Source organism: Podarcis pityusensis, assembly GCF_964106645.2.
Source record: "Podarcis pityusensis genome assembly, chromosome: 15".
Lineage (NCBI taxonomy): Eukaryota > Metazoa > Chordata > Lepidosauria > Squamata > Lacertidae > Podarcis > Podarcis pityusensis.
The window spans coordinates 25,926,166-25,948,209 of record NC_138040.1 but is presented as its reverse complement, the minus strand read 5'-3'; the positions used below and the strand labels follow the sequence as shown (position 1 = coordinate 25,948,209).

Genomic DNA, 22,044 nt, shown 5'->3' with positions numbered 1-22,044 from the left:
TCTTTGATTGTGCCACAGATAAAGAAGCACATCTTACTTGGAAATACCCAACAAGTTTTATGTCTGTGCAGGATTGTAGCCCAAGTGAATGCGCCATCCAGAACTGCAGCTTCTCACAGGTCTGCCTCTCTCAGGTGATGTTACTAGGCAGGTAAACAACAAGGGAAATTCCCAAAGGCTGGGATGCACAGAGGAGGTGCTGCTTTCTTTATCTTGCATTCCTATCAGGCGTCTTCAACAGCACGCTCAGAAGTTAGTCAGCTGCTGTGGAGCTTCCCTCATCTTAGCTCAGGGTTACTCAACCAGGTGCTCTTGAGAGGTTATGGGTTCCAACTTCGATAATCCTGAAGGCTCCACTACACAATTTACTGAGCACTAGTGGAAAGCGGAATTCTAAGGAACCACATAAAAAAAAAAGTACAATTTTGAAATCAGTGGTTAAAATCAATGTGATTCTGAAAAATTCAGCTGGCCAACTCGATTCAAAATGGCGTCCAATTTTATTCAAATATAGACAAAAACCTGCTCCTTCATCTTGAGAAGCGTCATGCAAATTTTGCCACACATTTTAAGGACCACAGCCAGTTCCCTCACACATTCAGGATTAGGGGAAGAGTTTCCAAGTGAAAGAACCTCTCATTAAGTACTGCTGAAGTCTTCCCACACCCCACAACAAAATACTAGCATTAACCATTAACCAAAAATACTAGCATTAACCATCTGAGTAATGCCTCTCTCCCCCAGCACCTGTTCAGCAATAGCTGTGCCACAGTCAGATGATGGGATGAAACCTCCCCTGATGGAACAAAACGTTCTGCCTTTGCCTTCTCCCTCTCCCCCTCTCTCTCTCCCACACCCACACACTGTTATGGCTATTAAGGAGCCATAACACAAGGACATAAGAGGAGCCTGTTAAACAGGTAAATGGTCCATCTACTTCAGCATCCTGTTCTCACAGTGATCAACCAGATGCCTGGGAGAAACCGGCCTGTAGAATTTGGGCACAAGAACACGCTCCTCTGCTATGATTTCCAGCAACTGGTATTTAGAGGTATTGAGCACAGCCAATACTATTAAGCCTTCTCAATGAATTTGTCCAATCCTCTTTTGAAGCCATCCAAGTTAGTGGCCATCATTGCCTCCTGTGGCAGTGAGTTCCATAGTTTCACTATGCACTTCGTAACCAATACTTCCTTTTCTTTGTCCTGAATCTTCCAACATTCAGCTTCATTGGACGGAACGAAGTTGCTTGCTGATCTCTACCCACACAGCTTCTCCCATTTCCATCCATGTGTTTCGCTTGCTCAATTGCCTGCCCTTCTTGCTCAAAACATCCGCAATCTTCCTCATGGGAAAACAGTTTCACTCTTTCCCCAGATCAAACCTGGCCCATGACACATCCACCCAGAAACAGATTTGTTACAGCAAAGCCCTCTCACATTCTTGCGATGCAGACCAGGGGAGCGAGAATTTGGAAACTGGTCCGTGCCATCTCAAGCAGGTGTGGCCCTCCAGTCTCCTAGCTCAGCATACCATCTTAGGCCCTCAAAATTTTATTTTTCAACAACTCTACCTTATTTTCTACTTAATATCCTGCAGTTGGGGATTTCACCCCCCACTATACCAAGTAAAAAGGCTTCTGGTTTCTTAATAAATGTGTTTTTCAGCACTTTTTTCAGCTCATTATAAATCCTTTCCCAGAAGTCTTTTACCTTGGGGCACGTCCACCACAGGCATGTGCCCTTTCTTACACAGGCATCTAGCATTCAAAAGCGTTGCTGCCTCTGACCGTCTAGGCAGAGCACAGCCACTGTGGTTGGGAGCCAGTGATAACCACCTCCTTTGTGAATTTGTCTAACCCTCTTTTAAAACCACCCACATTGGTGACCATCCTTGCCTCAAATGGGAGTGAATTCCACAGTTTAACTAGGCCCTGTGCAAAGAAGTCCTTTTTTTATATCTGTCCAGAATCTTCCAACATTCAGCGTCATTGGATGCCCACGAGTTATGAGAGAAAGAGAGAGAGAATTCTTCGTTTACTTTCTCCATGCCAGAAGAACCAATGGTTTTATAAGAGATGTAAAAATGTGTGCCAAATACATTCAGAGCCACACTGCCTTTAGATACGGACGTGCTTAATCCAAGAAACTTCATCCAACAAGCTGAAGGCAGCCTACATGATTTAGATATTCTCTTGAGGGGCTGTAGCTCAGTGGTAGTGTTGGATAGTCTCTCTCTGTGTGAGAGGATCATTTGTTCCAGAAACAGAGAAGAACAGAGAAGAAGTTTCAAGAAGCAGCAGAAGGCTGAGATTGTTTTGTTTATGCAAGGACATTTTCTATGGAAACTGTTATTATTTCTATGGAAACTGTGGCTTAGGGCCCTTGTATTTCCAGGACCACCTCTCCTGGTATGCCCTGCAGAGGACCTTAAGGTCCATGAATAACCATAGTTTAGAGGTCCCGGGCCCTAAGGAAGTCAGACTATCCTCCACCAGGGCCAGGGCCTTTTCAGTGATGGCTCTGACCTGGTGGAATGCTCTGTCCCATGAGACTAGGGCCCTTCAGGATTTAACCTCCTTCCATCGAGCCTGTAAGACAGAGCCCTGGCCTTTAATTTGAATTCGGCCTGATCTTTTATTTCCCTTTTCTTCCCTCCCCCTTTCTTTTATGAAGATTACCCGCTCTGAGACCCCACAGCTAATTCTCCCCTGGCCTCCTCACTGGCCCAATTCAGCCAGCTAGCCCTGGGGATTATCTAATGCTTATTTCCCCTAAATTGATTTCCGAATTTTGAATTTTATTGTTATTCATGTTTTTATACTGTATTTTATGCTGCTTTTACAATTAAGTGTTTTAAATTTGTTGTTAGCAGCCCTGAGCCCAGTTTTTGAACTGGGAAGTGCAGGGTATAAATAAAAAATTTTATTATTATTATTATTATTATTATTATTATTATTATTTGCATGCAGAACTGCTTTGCATGCAGAAGGTCCTAGGTTCAACCCCAGCCAGCATCTCTAGGTAAGGCAGGGAGGGACTGCTGCCCGAAACCTTGCAAAGTGACTTCCAGTTAGCATTGACAATGACACTTACATTTAGGGTCTGCCGCCTTTGCAAGACAGTGCCTTCTGTGCCCCCCATGATCTGTCATGGGACATAGACTTGGGGTGTTTTTCCGGGCCGGCACAACCCCAAATCAGCCTCACGCCAGCCTAGAAAGTGGACTCTGGCCTGCTAGCTGTTTATCCAATGACTGGTGGGCTGAGTGTCCAGTTCCACCCCAAGGATGGGTTGGACTGGGCCAACAGGCTTCACTCTGATCCACCTCTGGGATATCTATGCCCAGCCTGCCTCCACCACCTTGTCCATTTCCTTCGCCAGAAGGTTGAACCAAAGATCTGTGACTCGGGCTGGATCTACACTGATCTGTAAAAACACTGTAAAAAAAAAAGTCATATAATTCTCAATGCAATTTCCCATTGCCAATGGATCGCTGCTGGTGTCACATTTTTACAGCGTTTTTTAACGTTATAACCAACCAGTGGAGATCTGCTCTCAGTGTAAGGCAGAGATTCCTATCTTCCTTACACTTTGCTGAATGAAGTCATTAGGGTTTGAAAGACTCAGTCTCACAAATCACACACAAAGCATTTCTTCTTATTCTTTTGTGCTAATGCTGAATCCTAAGAGATTATTAAAATGGGGGATTTGCAACTTATTCCCACTCTCTAATTGCATAGTAGAAGCAGCCCTGCACCAGCAACAGAACTTGTAGATTTCTGTAAAAATGTTTTATCTTTACTTAAATAAAAAAACTATTTAAAAAATCCTCTCTATTCCTCCCCCACTAGTTTTTTGATAAATGGTAAAAATGAGCCAGTGTCTATCAAGGAAAAAATGGTCCTCCTTTAAAAGAAAATACTCTGCAAAAAAAAAGTATAATATACAGAGTTGCCGGTTCCTGTTACGGAAAAATACACATTTTAATAATTGTGCGATGAGAAGCTGCTTAAGTACACATTGCAGATCAAAATACTTTTGAGTTAAAATGTTAGTCTCTTTGATCAACATAACTACCCTGCGAAGCAGAGTGAGGTGTGAGAGACTGACATAGACCAAGCTTCCTCTATGGCTCATCAGGGATTTGAACCTGTATTGCCCACCTTCTACTCTGACATTCTAGCCCAAGGTAGCCATTGTACTGCTATCTAGATGTTGTTGGATTTCAACTCCCATCCGCCCCACCCAGTATGACCGATAGTCAGGAATGATGGGAACTGGAGTCCAACAGCATCACATTACCTCCCCCTGCTCTATCCACTCCCCCACCTGCCTCCATTGAGCTCTTGGGCCCATAAATCCTAAGGGCACCCATAATGTCTCTTCTCAGTTTTGTAAGCCTGCAGCTCAGACAGGAAAAATTACCACAGTGGAATGTTAAATGTGGCCCTCAGCTATTTCGGGAATGACTAAGTAAAAGTGGTGAGCAGTTTGTTTCGGCTAAATGGCTATTTTAAAAACCATCTTCCCTCCAACCCAGCCATCAGCCGATGAGACAATCTTTCCTGTTGCCGAGCAAAAAAAGGGGGGGAAGGGGAATGCCACCCTGCTCATCATCATAATCTGGAGACAGGAGATATAGATATCTGCAGTGAGTTTATACAGAATGTAGTAGGGCAATTAGCAACCATATAATATTGTTTACATACAATAATCGATAGAAATGAAATTGACTTTACTTAATGTATTGCAGCCATACCTCATGTTACGTTTGCTTCATGATACGTTTTTTCAGGTTGCGTCCCGCGACGACCCGGAAGTACCGGAAAGGGTTACTTTCAGGTTTCGCCACTCGCACATGCGCAGAAGTGCTAAATCATGTTTCGCACATGCGCACAAGTGCCAAATCGCGTCGTGCACCTGCGCAGATACGGCACTTCAGGTTGCGGGCTTTTCATGTTGTGAACGGGCCTCCGGAACGGATCCCGTTCGCAACCAGAGGTACCACTGTACACTGTACTTTTTGCACGTTTTTTTTCTTTTTCCTCCCTTCTTTCCTCCTTCCCTTTTTATCACATTATTCCTTTATAAATGAAAATCTTTCAAAAAAATATCATCCTCATCCTCATCATAATCTGGAGACAGGAGATAATGCAACAAGATACTGTTCCCAGCCACCCCAATGTCTGCCAAGCAGGAGAAAGATTCCAGGAGTCTTGGCACTTAACCAAGGTTTGTGTTCCTTTGGAACGAGACACAGCAGACAACTGCATCTTTATGAAACATGGCTTATTCACACATATTTACACTTGAGTTTTATGGAGAGAGAGCTCCCAGCAGCACAGGACTGGATTCAGAAGCATCCTAAGCACCATCCCTATGTCTCTCTGTAACAGCCTGCGCCAGCCAGTCAGCATCGCTGCTGCCCTGCATGGAGTTTTGCTCACTCCGTCCTTCTCTTCCCTAAGCCCAGCTCCTGGAGAAGTTAGCTTGACTTCAAACCCCACATTTACTAATTTCAGAGATTATGGGGAGAACCTGGTGCCCAGGATTTTAGGGGATTCTTGCCCCCTGCAAGCCCATAACAATACCATCGCCAGCTTTCACAGTTGAAGGCAGCTATGTACAGTGGTGCCTCGCAAGACAAAATTAATTCGTTCCGCGAGTTTTGTCGTCTTGCGATTTTTTTCGTCTTGCGAAGCACGGTGTCGGGAAAGTTTTGGAAAAGCTTTAAAAATCACCAAAGTCTTTAAAAACCTCAAAAAAGGCTACCACACCGCGTTCTATGAGTTGCTCCTCAAAGTCAAGTCGCAACTGTATTAACGGTGTTAAGAAAAAGGAAACAAACTTGCAAGACGTTTCCGTCTTGCGAAGCAAGCCCATAGGGAAAATCGTCTTGCGAAGCAGCTCAAAAAACAAAAAACCCTTTCGTCTAGCGAGTTTTTTGTCTTGCGAGGCATTCGTCTTGCGAGGTACCACTGTATTTGCAACCACAACTCCTAACTGCAAGTCAAGGCTCACAGTCCGTGGCCTCACCCCGTGGCACCCTTCAACATTGCTGGACACACTGTTCTGTGACGTTCATTCATTCTGCAGTCATGGCCCACCCCTAAATTAAAAAACCAAAGGGGTGTTTGTTCTTTGGATTAAAGATACTCTTGATAAAATGAAGTTGTCCTCATGTTTTCGACAAAATGTCCCTCAGCAGTTGCAGGCAGGGTGTGGGTGTGTGTGCGTGGGTGGGTGGGGGTGGGGGTGTGAGTGGGGGTGGGGGGTGGGTGGGTGGGGGTGGGGGTGGGTGGGAGAGAGAGAGAGAGAGAGAGAGAGAGAGAGAGAGAGAGAGCCAGTGAGCCAGTGAGCCAGTGAGCCAGTGTGGTGTAGTGGTTAAGAGCGGTATACTCGTAATCTGGGGAATCGGGTTCGCTTCCCCGCTCCTCCACATGCAGCTGCTGGGAGACCTTGGGCTAGTCACACTTCTCTGAACTCTCTCAGCCCCACTCACCTCACAGAGTGTTTGTTGTGGGGGAGGAAGGGAAAGGAGATTGTTAGCCGCTTTGAGACTCCTTCAGGTAGTGATAAAGTGGGATGCCAAATCCAAACTCTTCAAATCCAAATATGGCAGGCTGTTCACTCCTGTCTAGGCATCTCAACTCTAGGGGGCTGAGGAGCTTTCAGCCCCCTCAATTTTGAGGTGGCCCAGCACTTGTCGTTCACACATGGTGAGCATTGTGTGTTGCAGCTTCGGTATCTGGCTCCACCAGAGTGCTCAGCCTCCTCCAGAGGACATGACATTCCCTGCACATGATGTGCAACATGCATGACGTCATGTTGGCATGATGCACATCAGGGGTCTCCATCTGGAGGCAACCTGGCGCCTCTGCTCCTGTCACTCTTTCCTGCTCATCCATGTATGTGCCTTTTAGTTTTATGTGCTCTAGAGTCAAGGTGCAGCCATTCCTCATCTACAGAGTTAAGTTTTAAAGACCGTGAACTCCAGAACTTGTTGGACTCCAGCCCCCATCATCCTTGGCTCTCCAGGGTTTCAGACAAGGAGTTGCCCCCCATCCCTAGCTGGAGGTGCCGGGGAATGAACCTGGGACCTTCTGCATGAAAAGCTGATGCTTTGCCACTGAGCTATGGGCCTATCTCACAAAACTGTTATGAGGATGAAAGGCTGTGAGACAGGTCTATGTGTGCTGCCTCAAGTTCCTTGGAAAAAAGGCAGAATCTTAAAAAAGCAATGTAAAGAATGAACTAATTAAAGTAGAAGCCAAGAGTAGGATGCGGAGATACACATCCATCACTTGATTTGTGCATGTTAGGGGTTCTTTAATCTATCACACTAAGGCGTGAAACTGCCTTTAATGAGGAAAGTTGAATGCACAAGCAGAAAAGCAATTCTACTTCAGGCCATGTGAGTAGAGTTGCCAACTGATCTTCCAAAAGCACCACCCGGCCTGCTCTTATGCTTGGTTCTGCAGAAAGGGCCAGTGGGAATGGGGAGAAGAACAACCACTTGCCCACACTTGCTACTCTTCAAAGCATCGGAGCAGGGCCCAGGGAAAGCATTTGGCAACCCTAGATGCCCAGGTGATACAAACTGTTCATCTTGCCAGCGCTAGATATGCAATAGCCCATGACTGCAATAGACGGTCATCGCTTGATGCTGCAACCACCAAGTGATGACTGCATGTGTGTGGACCAGCTTCAGGTTCTGCTTTGTCACTTGATAACCCTTTGTGTATAAATTCTATTCTCTGAAACTTCCTGTTTCTTTTATAAAGCCTCCCATTAAAACCGCAGCCTCCACAGCTCTTCTTGCTTCTCCAAGGGAATTCCATGCTGTGCAAAGGTTTCAAAAACCAACTCCCTTTGATCTGAATCACAAAGGAGCCACATTCCACTTGGGTACAGCCCACCACCCACCTGGAGCCAGTTTAGCAGGTCTTTTCCTCTCTTGCAATTAGGAAGGCAAATCCCCAGGAAGAGAGCTTCCTTCCATCCTTCTAAGAGGCGTCTGGTGATCAGAAAATCCAGTTGCCTTGTGCAGTTTTATTTTAAAAGGCCACCCCACTTTTTTTTTTGGTCTCCCACACATTGCTTTCTAAAAAGCAGAGTGAGCCCTTTTTAAATCAGACATTTGTTCAAAACCAAGTGCCTCTGGTTTTTACAAACACAGAATGTTCATTTGAAATGTCTTAGGAACTGTGTCAATTTCATGTGTTTTAGCTTCGAGGTTTAATTGGAGAGGGGGCATTTACAGAAGTTTATACCATTTACAAACAGACTGGAGAGGAAGGCGTTATTTTCTCCAGCTCCTTAGAACTCAGGGTCACCCACTGAAGCGAAGGAGATGAACATAAAGGAACGTCCGTTTTATCTTCACAACAATCCTGTGAGGTGGGCTAGGCCGTGACTGGCCTAAGGTCATTCAATGAACTTCACGTCTGAGTGGGGATTTGAACTCGTATCTGTCAAGGACTGGCTGGATGCAGAGGAGTGGTGGGAGGGAGCCCCCAAGGGAAGAAGGCTCAGAGGCTGGGGAATGGTGGTGGAATGATGCTGAGTGGTCAGAGGGAGAAGAGGGAGCTGACTGGGAGGAGGAGGTGTCAGAAGCTGAAGGGGCAACAGGGTTTAGTGAGCAGGAAGAGCTTATGGCAGAGAGCAGTTCAGAATCAGAGGCAGAAGAGGAGGCTGGAGTGGAGGGGGCCAAGAGGCAAAGATGAGACAGGCTGCTGAAGAAGCCAGGGGGTCTCTCCCTCCTGTTGTAACCTGCTCCTCTCCCCTGGTCTACTAGAACACACAGAAAAATGAAAAGAGCAAAGAAGAGATTGACTGTGCACAGACGCAGTCTATAACTGCTTGGAAAAAACCTGAAGAGGAGGAGACTTAGGCAGCTGTGCAAAGGTAGAGACCTTCAGTCTTCGCAACTGCCACATTGGGGTAAGACCTAGTGGGAAGAGTTGCAGGGATCATTAGGCCTGTGCTGCTTTGGTTTCTTGGAATAAAGTATTAACTTCACTGAAACCAGTGGTTTTTCTTAATTGCTGACCTTCACCGAACTCCCTCTCCTGAAAACATCTTCCAGGTTTTAGTCCCACACTCTAACCGACGGGGAGTCGTTGTTGTCTCCTCTGGATGTTGTTGGACTCCAACTCTTATCAGTCAACAACTAGTGTGATCATGGATGATCAAAGATGATGAGAGTTGGAGTCCCTGCCCCTCCCCTGTCCCCCAAACCACCATGGTTCTGGCATCCAGCTGTCCACTATTAGAAACAGAATACTAGAGGGACTCCAATGTGACCCATCATGGGAGTTCTCACACTGACGGGTTTTCTCCCACATCACTGACAGATTAATAGTGTTATTGGTGGATTTATATTGGACTGCTTTGCTAGTTGCTCTGTAACGCATCCCCGATGCTATTGCACTACAGATGTGTGGAAGCTGACATTTGTGCTACAGCACAACAAAAGCGGGACCAAAAAAAATCCAGAATATATGTGGTATGAAAAGTCAGCAAGAAGTTACAGGACATGCACCAACTGGAAACCAAGCAGTATGAGCACCTTGAAACTTTTGCAAGTGTAAACCAACCCAATATCCATGCATCATAAACAGGATGAATGGAGGATGCTCTTCAGCCAGCAGAAGTGAGGTTCCTCAGAGAGAAAAGGACTGTCAGATCTCAGGAGATGGAAGGCCCTTGGCTTCCCGCCAAACCAATATGGATGAAACTTCTTCAAGAAGAGCTCTATTTAGTGTTTTTTTTTTAAAAAAAAAACTATGGTGGAAGCCATTGAAAAGGCACACTTGATTTGCCACAGAGTAATTGATTCATTGTAGATGGAAGGACTGTGACCTTGCTAAAGCGGTTGACATGGCAATGTCCTTCCAGACTTCTACCTAGTCTTGTGACACCAGGGTTTGACCAACAGCTCCCTGGGCTGCGACAGACAACACAGAGGTCCTTTTGTTCCCTGCTGGGTGGGCGGGAGAAGAGAACCTCATGTGGGAGATGCAAAGTCAGATAATTGACCACAAGGGAAATTGTACCCATTTCTGGGCCTAGTCTTAGCTTCGCCCTTTGCTCCTCTGTGCTAACTTCTCCCAGCCAGCAGCTGAATCACAAGAAAAAGTCTAGAAGAGACCTACATGCAACTTCAACAAGCTGGCGATGACCAAAAGCCCTGGAGACCTTTTGATGCCTTTTCCATTTAGCTTGTAGCGATGGATGGCAGAGAAGGCTGCCAAAGGCTAGAGGCTTCAACGACGCCAACCCCTCAGAAGATCCCCAATTCAATGCTCCCTTCCATTTCTCCCCTTTCTTACTTCGTGGCGGCAAATGAAATAACAAGAAAAGCTGTTGCAGGCTCAACTAGGCCTTAGGAAACAGTAGGAATAGTCAGAAGTCCCGAGAAACAATGTTTCCTAGATGTTATGCTTTCAGTGGTGTGTGTTTGCCTGAGCTTGAGTCTGGACTAAGAATTCTGAGCCCCTGTGTTCTGATTCAATACATGATATCCAGTCACCGAACACTGCAGGATTTGGGCCACCGACATTGGCTCTTAAACTCTGAATTATGATTCGCAGCTTGGGAGTTTAGACAGCCAATCACACTGAGAGTAAGAGCAGCCCAGACCTTCAGAAATGTATATAAGCAGTTGCTTTGCCCCTGTTGTCTAGTTCTGTTAGTTGAATAAAAGTTTTTGCTGTTATCACTGTGTCTTGCTTCGTGGGAACCCACCTACACTTCATCCCTGATGACCACTACATGGCTATATGGCCTAACATACGCCACAGCAGAGGTCATTCTCATTGTTTCTACCAAGTAAGAATCAGTGAAGAAATAGAATGGAACAGTTGTAGTGGCAGGGAAAGTTGATTCTGGGATTGTGGTCAGGTTAATTGTAACCTGAGCCAAAACATCAGAGGAATGTGGGCTCCATTTGTAATCAGCCAGGAAATTCCAAACCAAGAGTGTTCATATTATTAATTCCCCACTTCCAAATCCCAGTTGCTTCCCTGGTGTCCCAAAGTAGTCAACGAAGTGGTGGGAACCTCACTGGCAGAGCAAGATGAGGATAGGTTCCCTTGTTTAAACCCAGCATCTGGGAAGCAAAGGTGAAATGCCTCTGAATATGAAGTTTGCCATTGATTCTTATATCCATGTGTTATGTACTGAGTTGAATAGGATCCAAAATGCAGCAGGTCCTAGAACAATAGGATTCAGAATGCAGCAGTCTGATTGGTTCTAGAACAATAGGACCCAGAATGCAGCAGTCTGATTGGTCCTAGAACAATAGGATTCAGAATGCAGCAGTCTGATTGGTCCTAGAACAATAGGACCCAGAATGCAGCAGTCTGATTGGTCCACAGGAGCCACCCAATCCAGCTCCAGGTGGAAGTAAATCCGCAACCTGATTGGCCTACAGGAGAATCCCAGAATTAGCCTATCATGTGGGGCCCATTGTGTAAATAATGTATATAAAGCAGACATTCTGGGGGAACTTCCATTTCCTCCTCACCACTATGAGCTGAATAAAGAGCATGAAATCTCGACTCTGAGTATATTTCACCATGAATTTGTCTAATCCTTTTCAAAAGCCACCTCTTGGGCACTCTTGGTGGATTCCAAACTTAAGGAGAACTCTGTTGATATCCCAGGTCCTCATGGGACATGGGATGAGTGGACCATTGTCACTCAGACTATCTAGGGCTCACCTTACCTGGGAAAAGGCAACAGGGAACCAGTGTATCTCATTGACACGCTTCCTTCAGTTGGAAACTCATAACATTCTCCATCAGCTGAAGCTTTTGAACAGTCATCAAGGGACATCCCTCATATTCAATGGGAACAGGACTCAGCATCCTTCACTTGTTGAAGTTTTTGAACAGTCATCAAGGGAAGGCCCTTGTATGTGATGAGGCTGGACTCTTACCCAAACTTATAATGGCTGGCTGGGATCTCTTGAAATTCCATGTCACTGAGGCAGCGGCATAGCTAGGTGTGTAGCAGTGCATAGCTAGGCTCGGGTGCCTAGTGCAGGGGCGTGTGCTGCAGCCGGGGGCGGGGCAATCCATCCATGGGGGCGGGGCGAGCCTCTCTGATGCTTGGAGCCTCTCCTCTGCCTTCCCCTCAGCTGTAGGGCGGCTGAGGGAGAGGCAGTAGGCAGACGCAAGTCCCGTGCTGCTGTTTCAAGCAGTGAGGAACCTGCAGGCACGTAAGCCACCACGTCACTCCTAAAAAGTTTTGTGAACCCATTAAAAAAAAAACCAAACAACTTCATTTTGTCACACACACCCCACCTCAGTGATGGCACCTGGGGCAGGCCACACCCCCTGCACCCCCTTCATCCTGCAATTCACACTCTAAAAAAGATACAGTCCAGTGTTCCCTGTCTGGGTGGGAAACACTTGATTGATTTTAAGTCTAATCTTCCTTGCTCCAGATTTCTAAAGTGAGCTCTCAATTGTTCCTACAATCTGATTGTCTTGGAAACCATAAAACAGCATTAAGTTATTGTCAATTATGGTAAATTTGTTGTCAGCTCCTAAGCAGTTTGTTAGATGAAGTAAATTGCCCCTGAGGATGGAGCTGAGCTTGCAGACTCACAAAAGAAAAAGAAAGAAAGAAAGAAAGAAAGAAAGAAAGAAAGAAAGAAAGAAAGAAAGAAAGAAAGGAAGGAAGGAAGGAAGGAAGGAAGGAAGAAAAAGGAAGGAAGGAAGGAAGGAAGAAGATTTGAGCTACCTAACTTGTTGTAATTCGCTGGAGACCCATCTTAGAGCCAAAACCACATTTGTTTCATCCATGACAGAACTTTTACAGTGTAAACACAAAAATCTAAGTAAAGACCCAGTAATATTGAGGGGTATGCATTCACAAGCAACAAGCAGTTAGGAGAAATGTCCTTATCCCTGCACTCACCCTGTGAAACAATGTCCTTTTCCAAAAAATTCCAACCCAAATTAGACAATCCACGTGAGCCTTGACTATTTATTCATTCATTCATTTATTTATTTATATCCCATTAAACCATGGCTTTCATCAAGAAGGAAATACGCTGAGTTAATTGATGCAAAACAAAAAACAATGCTGATGGTTGTTCTGTGTAAAGAAATTTAGGCCAGGAGATACGCTGTCTGACGAACAATTTGCATCCAATTGGCCAGTCTACCATCCACCACATGACAACTTGTGGATATATTTATTTGGGCCCCGCATGAAGGTTTCCCGCTTTTAACGGCAGCTCAGCTACCAACCCTCTGTTAACAATGGAGCGTGTGGCGAAAGATAGCAAGCCGAACACCGCAGGCAAGATGACCTTCCTTTCTCGCACCGAAACATTTGCAGCCGCCCATAGGCTGAACAGGTAACAACGGGGAAGAGGCAGGATGCAGGGTTGGGAGGAAAAAACATGTTTCGAATTCATAGGTGACCAAGGAGCCCACGATTTCCCCATCCCTGGAAGGAAGCATAGATGTGCAACCTCTCGGAACACTGGCTGCCCAATGGATTCTAATGAGTATTTCCTGTACCTACAATTCTCCGGACATAAGGAACCAGTTGCCCAAGATAGCATCTCTGATACTCATATCGTTCAAAGGCCAAATAGAGCCAAAGGGCAAATGTTAACCAGGTTTGGTCTGCAGGGTAAGAACGATGGGTGTTATTGCAGCAGTTTCCTTCCCAAGTTCAGGAAAGAGACTCATCTGTAACCTTTATCTCAGCTATGCAATATGAAGCGTTGGGTTTCTTAATGCGTTCTAGCTCTCCCCACTTTCCCCTGTATGACCTGCCCCACCCTGCAACAATGGTGAGAAAGGATGTCTAAGGAGGTTCAGAAACTCTCATAGCAGACCCTCCAAGTGTCCCTCTTTTCCAGGACAGTCCCAGACTTACAGAAGCCATCCCGGTTTCTGATTTGATCCCAGAATGTCCCGCTCTTCCTTAGGACGTTCCTATTTTCATTGGAGAAATGTTGGAGGGTATAGAGTTATGTGACCCCCAAGCCAAGGAGATAAGTAACTGTTTTGTTTTGTTTTGTTTTGTTTTGTTTTTATTGTATTTATATTCAGTGTTAGCCACCCTGAGCCCAGTCTTGGCCGGGGAGGGCGGGATATAAAAATATTATTATTATTATTATTATTATTATTATTATTATTATTATTATTATTATACAACCTTTAGAAGACATCTGACGGCAGCCTTGTATAGGGAAGTTTTTTAACGTTTAATGCTTTATTATTATTTATTACGCTTTTATATATCTTGGAAGCTGCCAATCAGATGGGTGTGGTATAAAGAATAAAATAATAATAATAATAATAATAATAATAATAATAGGATAGGACATCCATATTTTCTTCGGAGAAAGCTTGGAGTTTATGTCATAGGTTTCTGTCTCCAGTGGCCATTCATTCTTTCCACTGTTTACTCTGTTCATGAAGCTGACAAAAAAATTGTGCAACAGTCGACTAGCCTTCAGGGCCCAACAGGACTCTGCCAATTTGTCACTTGAGCAAGACAGGAAGAAAGTAGATGGGATGGCGAAGAAGCTGGAGAGTAGGGCCTAGATGTCTGTAAAAAGGGGAATTAAAAGAGGATTTCATCAATGATGGCACTAGAAGGAAAATGGACACTTTTGTCCAAGTCAGCTTTAAGCTAGGCAGAGGACCTTCTCGATAGTGGTGCCCACCCTGTGGAACACCCTCCCATCAGATGTCAAGGAAATAAACAACTATCTGACTTTTAGAAGACATCTGAAGGCAGCCCTGCTTAGGGAAGTTTTTAATGTTTGATGTTGTATTGTGCTTTTAATTCTGTTGGGAGCTGCCCAGCCAGATGGGTGGGGCATAAATAATAAGTAATAAATTATTATTATTATTATTATTATTATTATTATTATTATTATTATTATTATCATTATCTGACTTGGAGGTGCTGGGGACTGAACCTGGGATTTTCTGCATGCAGAACGGATGCCCTAACCACTGGGCTACAGCGTGTCAGTATATACTGACAAGCAGGGTTCTGGGAAAGGTTGCCAAGTGGCAAAGCTTCTCATGGCCCAGGAAAAAAAGCATTTCTCCCACCTACTAATATTCACAGTTAAAGGCACAGGAACTGGGATTGGTATATGAAAGACAGCAACCCGAGTTCTGGGGAAGAATGAATAAGAAATTATTTGTATTTGGGGGAAAGGCAACGTGATTGTTGTAGCTAATGCTGCTTAGATTGTAGACAGAGCCTCCCACCCGAGTTGAGAGGACGTATTCCAGAGGGGGACATTTGAGTATCTCTTGCAAAACACACATGCATATAACAAGAGTATTGCGGCACCTGGAAGACAGATTAAAAGATTTATTGTAGAAAGTGCTTTTGTGAATAAAAGCTTGTATAAATGAAGCGTTGCATTACACACACACACATACACACACACACACACACACACACACACACACACACACAGAGCAAAAGGCAGCAAAAGGCAAATGGTACGAGGCGTGCTATTTCTCTCCAGAGTTGGTGACGAGGTTGATCAGGATATACTGGTAGACTTGCCAGAGATAAACAAGGACATGGACTCCCAGTTGTTCCACAACAGCCATCTGGTTGGCCATTGTAAGAACAAGATGCTAGACTAGATTGGCCACTGCTCTGATCCAGCTGGCTGTTTTCTTGGACTGCCTCTATTAATTGTTGTTGTTGTTGTTTAGTCGTTTAGTCATGTCCGACTCTTCATGACCCCATGGACCAGAGCACGCCAGGCACTCCTGTCTTCCACTGCCTCCCACAGTTTGGTCAAACTCATGCTGGTAGCGTCGAGAACACTATCCAACCATCTCGTCCTCTGTCGTCCCCTTCTCCTTGTGCCCTCCATCTTTCCCAACATCAGGGTCTTTTCCAGGGAGTCTTCTCTTCTCATGAGGTGGTCAAAGTATTGGAGCCGCAGCTTCAGGATCTGTCCTTCCAGTGAGCACTCAGGGCTGATTTCCTTGAGAATGGATAGGTTTGATCTTCTTGCAGTCCATGGGACTCTTAAGAATCTCCTCCAGCACCATAATTCAAAAGTATAAATTCTTAGGCGATCAGCCTTCTTTATGGTCCAGCTCTCACTTCCATACATCACTACTGGGAAAACCATAGCTTTAACTATACGGACCTTCCTCTATTAATATAGACATTTAAAACAGTGTTGATGGAATATCCTTATTGTCAAGGTCAAGTGGCTATGGATTTTCGTTGCTCTTTTTGTTTTAAAGTTATTGTGTTTCTTCTGTTAAAATTGCTGGCATTGCTACAAGAGAAAGGTTCTTTTTTTCCCTTCTAAATTATGCAGCTGTGATGAAGAACGCTCAGGGTATAACGGCCTTGTGCTCAGTTCTGGAACTGAAAGCAAATTCCTGGGCTGAGCATGTGCTCAGAGGCCCTGTCCTTTTGTTCTGAGAGTGTTTTGCATCCAGTTTGCGGGTCTCGGAGTTTGAAGAAAAAGTCAAAATTGATGCTGGAAGCTTGCTCCTCCCTGATCTATGCAAAGGGCAGCCACATGCAATATAGGTCCATCCTCAACAGCAATAATTTGGCATTATGATTTACGTTAACTGGGCTGGATAGGGCTCAGCAGAGTCAGGAATCATCACCGAATGTAGAGGTGGCACAAGAAATACGGTGATTATAGAAGTACTGGACTCTATAATCCAGGTCCTTATAAAGTCACTCTCAGTCTAGCCAATGACATTGCAGCATTGCTGTGAGGATAAAAGTGGGAGGAAGGATAACCGTGAATGCCACCCTTGAGCTCCTTGGAGGAAAAGTGAGGTTTAAATGTAATAATAAAACAAAGAAGACTTACAAATAGCTGCAAAAAAGCCGGGTTGGGTATGGCTCAATTTTTTTAAAAAATAAGGGCTGTTTCAGAAGTAATGGATCCTTTGAGGGTCCATTTTGAGTTATCCTTGCTAGTCACTGACAATAGAAACAGTCTCCGTGTACAAAAGGCTTCCTTCTCTGTTCCCATCTGCAGTTAGATTGCCTCTCTTGCTGTTTTCATCTTATTCCTGTTGGCTGCTGCTTTTTCTCAACCCTCTCCCACTGTCTTACAGCAAATCTCTGAATGAGGAGGCGAATAGGAAGCTGTTTGGGAAATGCAATCAGAGCCACGGGCATAACTACAAAGGTAAGAGCAGTGAGCCTTTCTAGCATTGATGATGATGATGGTGATGATACGTACTGCCTCCATGTAAAGACTGGAGCAAATTCTTCTACAGGCAAACAGGGGAAGGGGAGGAGTGATAAGCTTTGAAAGGCATTCCTCTTTCTGGTGGGAAGAGACCCTGTTCAGTGTTTTTCCTGCTGGAATCCGAATGGAGATTTTTCTCACCAGGGGCTTAGAATCCAGCAGTGTGTACTCAGCTTCAGTTGGCAAAATTGAGTGGTCAAATTCCCCAGGACTGTGCCTCTTTGGGGTTGCACACTTGAATGCTCTTCTGTTGGGGAAGAGGGGAGAGCTTGCATGAGGAAATGTAGCAGCACATCAGGCTAGTTCTCTCTGACGTGCTCATTTTCAATGTTTTCTGGAGGTGGGCCAGCGCTAAAGCATGCAAGTGGGAGAGCGTTACCACTTCCCCCACCCTCATACCTGTATTTTCCCTCATTGCAGAGATTATGTGTTTCAGCAAGAGACGTGCTTTACCCAACTCTTTGCTACCACCTTGTGGTACTGAATTGGGTCTGCAATTAATGCTAACAACTTCCCTCTCTCACAGTTTCTTCTTTCTCCTTTGCAGTGACAGTGACCATATGTGGAAAGGTAGGGCATTTTCCTTTTGTTGCTCTTTATTTTGAAAACAGGTTTTGTGCTTTTACCAAGAGTCTGAGATTCTCAGCAGCACTTGAGATATGCTGCTGCCATGTTTCAATTCACCACTGACTCCTGTGGGATCGGATCCCTTGACTAGAGGCCGCCTTGCAGGATCAGAACCAGTTCCATCCAGCTCAGCCGTCTGTTTCCAACCATTTGACCACCCCAGTGCCTTATAGGTCACATATAAGCAGAGCACAATGACCATGTCTTTCCCCTGTTGTTTGTCCCTAGTACCTGATATTTAGAGATAGACTGCATCTGCAAATGGAGGTTCCATTTTAAGCCAATAGCCATTGATAAATCTCTTCTCCGTGCATTTATCCAATCATAACCTCTTGCGATAGTTCCTAGCATTGGCCCCCCCCCCCACTACTGTTGTTAATAGTATTATCATAGTAGTAGTATTCAAGAGCAGTTCTAAGTCCTGTCCTTTGAACACTCCAAGGGTTAAAAAATAAAATTTTTATTATTGACGTCATTTTTAGTAAAAAAAAAAAAAAAATGTACTTGTATGTACAGCACCAGAAATTCTGAATATTAAATGATAAATAAATACCTGGTATAAAATCATCACCATTATTACTATTGCTATTATTTAACTTGTCTTACAGATTGACCCCATCAGTGGAATGTTCATGAATATTTACAAGCTTCAGGAATATATGAAGGTAATTCCAGAGTTATGAACCTCAGAGGCAAAGTTTAGAACACGGGTCAGCAAACTACGGACCGTGGGCCAGATCAGGCCCAATTGCCCTCAGGATCCGGCCCACGGACATTCCATGGATCGGCAATTCTGTTTGTTAATTTTTTCCCTGTTTTTCCCCCAGTGCCGCCATTTTGTTTTCAGCGCCATCCCCCCCCCACCTCTCACACACCGCGGCGCCTCCTCCCTCCCTCTCCCCACCCTTCTCCCCGTTCTGCATAGTGGAGGAAGGGGGCTGGGCTGGGTTGAGCGCCATTTTGGGCAGTGCCTCTCCAAAGTCAGCCAGCCTTCTCAGGCTATTCATCCCGCCGCCGCCGCCAGCCTCTGCCGCTCGCAAGGGCAGGCACAGGAGACACAGTTGACAGCGCACAGTGCCACGAGCGGCAGAGGTTGGTGACAGCAGTGGCGGGACAAGCGGCTTTGCAGCAGCATAGGTAGGCAGGGGGAGGGGAGGGGGAATGAGAGAAGCCCCCTCCGCTGCGTTTACTTCTGGGGGACGGTGAACCGGCCCCCTCCAAAAAAAGTTTGCTGACTCCTGGTTTAGAACTTCATAATCCCTGTTCCCAACCAGATCTTTGCTCTTATTTTCAGGAAGCCATTATGGATCCGCTCGACCACAAGAACCTTGACCAGGATGTTGATTTTTTTGCCAGCGTTGCAAGGTGGGTAGCTGTTAAGTTTGTGTGCAGACTCCACTGCCCACATTTGTAAAGAGTGCAGGAGACTTGCATCCATATACAATGTCAGATGTGGGTCATGGTCCTGGTTTTGGGGAAACAGCCTCATTGGACCCACAGGCTAGAGGTGCCTCCTCCCCAAGCTGCTTTGTAGAGACCTAGCAGGGATGGCTATGAGGGCAAAACAAACAGCCACAGACAGAACAACTTAATGCTGTTACTCTAGAAACAAGTTGCTCAGACCAAAGGACCAGGCCAGAGGTTTCCATTTTATAGGACCACTGGGAATCCGATTGGCTCCTTTATGTCACATGGCTGGAAAGCCACCTGCTGGTCAGCTGCATAAGTGACCCTCAAGTACAGCAAAAAGCAGGCTGGTTGCTCCCTCTTCCAGAAAGCTGGCACAGAGGTGCATAGACCATGCCTGGCTTGTGTAAGTTTGTCACAGCCTGAGGTTTGAGAGAAGATCCACACCATACATATATATAACCCACAACTGTCCTGGATAAACCAGGAAAACCATTTTGGGCACCATGCTCTCCCGCAGTTTCGGGTCGTGATCTCACACGGCTCCCCCAAATTCCCAATTTTGTCCACCGTGCTTGGAAAAAGCCTTCTTGTGCAGGTCATGTGAGTGCGGCCTGGAAGATGGTGGCCCCGTTTTTCCCCACTTCCCCAAAAGAATCATGGGAGCTGTAGTTTTCCCATGCACAGAGAGAGCTACAATTCCCAGTACATTTCACAAACAATAGTTCCCAGGATTCTCTGGGGAAAGAAGCCATGTTCTTTAAATGTGTGTTTAAATATTTGGAGTGGGTCTGCCATGAGACATCCTGTGCCTTATCCAGACTAAAGTTACATCAGAGTAGAATATACACAGATTTGATTTGAAGTCATGGGCGAGAAGCAACAGGGGTAAAGAAAGGCAGGTTTGAAGGCAGCGCTACCTTTATGCAGAAAAACCTATACTGTGGAGTCTCTTCCTTTTCCATATCAACCTCTCTGCTCTTCCTCCAGCACAACAGAGAACTTAGCCGTGTACATATGGAACAACCTTGAAAAAATCCTACCAAATGGATGCCTGCACAAAGTCAAGGTCTATGAATCCGACAGAAATTTTATCGTATACAAGGGGGACTAAAAATCCACAAGGAACAGGGGGCGGGGGTTGGCTAGGAGAGTTATTCTCCCATATATTGTATTAACACTCATTGTTGATTTAATGTGACAAACCCCTTCTCAGAACATTTGCAAACTATTCTGTATCTACAGTGAAGAGATGCCTCCAGGGCCTTTTACTGCAGTATTGCAGCTTTGTTTAATCTGTTGGTTAAAAAGATCTGCAAAAGCCATGTTGTGTCATGTGTGTAACCTCATTCTTCATCACAGCATTATCCAGCAAGGGGATAGTCCATTACATTAAGATAGTTCACATGCGTAAAGGCTGGCTGCTGAATATAAGACTGGCTCCGTTGCAAAGCTCTGGGTGCGAAGAGATGCAAGAATCCTGGGTTGAAGCCAATGCTGGTCCTACTCAGAGTCAACCCATTGAAGCTAATGGGCATGGCTGAGGACTCATCTAGACTTCTGCTTGTCCTGGCACTTCCCCCTACGGAAACCCAATCTTTACCGCTAAAGTGGAGCAAACGTCAACAACCAGGGTTTCTGCAGACTGACATTTGCTCTGATTCAGTGCTAAAGAGCAGGTTTTCCCAGGGAAAGTGGTCGAGCCAATGGAAAACTGGTCAGACCAAGAAAGCATGGGACAAGCAGGAAAAAAGCATGGGACAAGCAGAAGTATGGATGAACCCCGAGTTTCACTAAATCCAACAGGCCTGCTTTAAGAAGGACTAGCATTGGATATAATCTTCTGCTTCTGCAAGTGGACCACATGCAAAAGGCTGTCAGGTGGGGCTTCTCTGATGACCAAGTGATGGATCCCATACAGCTTTATATCCCAACAGCGATTGTGTTATCCTTACAAAGCCAGCTCATAATCCGACTGCTAATCATCCTCCGTTAAGATGCATCACCCTACATAAGGTTAAATGGGCAATTTCATAATGCCGGGATTGTTAGCACAATACATTCAGCCCAAGCTGCTGAGCTGAGGTTTTAGTGAATGAACCAAAGGAAAAAATAACATCAATCATTTCTAGGGCTGTGAAGCTTATGAACAGTGGGTTATGGGGGGCCGGGGAGATCGTCTATCAGGGAAACAGTTCAGTTTGCTTAATGCCCAAAAGGCATTTCCAACCCAGAATTTTTGCATGTGAATACATGAAAAGCATTCCCGAGAATCTAGGGAACTGTCGTTCACCCTTCACAGCACTGCAGTTCCCAGAATCTGTAACAAACTACATTTCTCAGGATTCTTGGGGAGGTGCTTTAAATGCATGGTGTATACGCAGCCAGTGTCTTACCATGCACAATGCCATTAGCAACATGACTGGAAAAGAGAGAAGAAACAGGTGTATGTGCAAACTGACCCATATTTGAGTGGCAGCTCCAAAAGGAGTTCAGTATCCATCCTCAGAGGTCTGAAAACACCCTGCTGAACACACCACAGAAAACCAACTGTGGGATCAACGCTGGAGGTGTGGAACCTGGAAGATACACTTGAGAAAACACGCCCGGCCCTTCCATCCTTATGCATGTCAGATTTGGCACTCCTGCTCCAAAAGTACACCTCCAAAATCAGGCAAGCAGAACCACAGCCGCTGCTGCACCGCATCGACTTATTCCAGGTTCTAGGTGGTACACATAACATCAGAGTAAACACAGTCCCCA

The 22,044-nt window shown here is 45.3% G+C and overlaps 1 protein-coding gene across 1 annotated transcript; it reads left to right on the top strand.

Annotated features, from left to right (window-relative positions):
- Positions 1-13,217: 13,217 nt before the first annotated feature.
- LOC308464368 (6-pyruvoyl tetrahydrobiopterin synthase-like) lies at positions 13,218-20,606 on the top strand. Its single transcript, XM_080983740.1, has 6 exons — positions 13,218-13,377; positions 17,111-17,184; positions 17,795-17,817; positions 18,483-18,539; positions 19,169-19,239; positions 20,272-20,606. Exons 1-6 carry the CDS (start codon positions 13,280-13,282, stop codon positions 20,393-20,395), a joined length of 447 nt encoding a protein of 148 aa, XP_080839866.1. The 5' UTR covers positions 13,218-13,279; the 3' UTR covers positions 20,396-20,606.
- Positions 20,607-22,044: the final 1,438 nt, after the last annotated feature.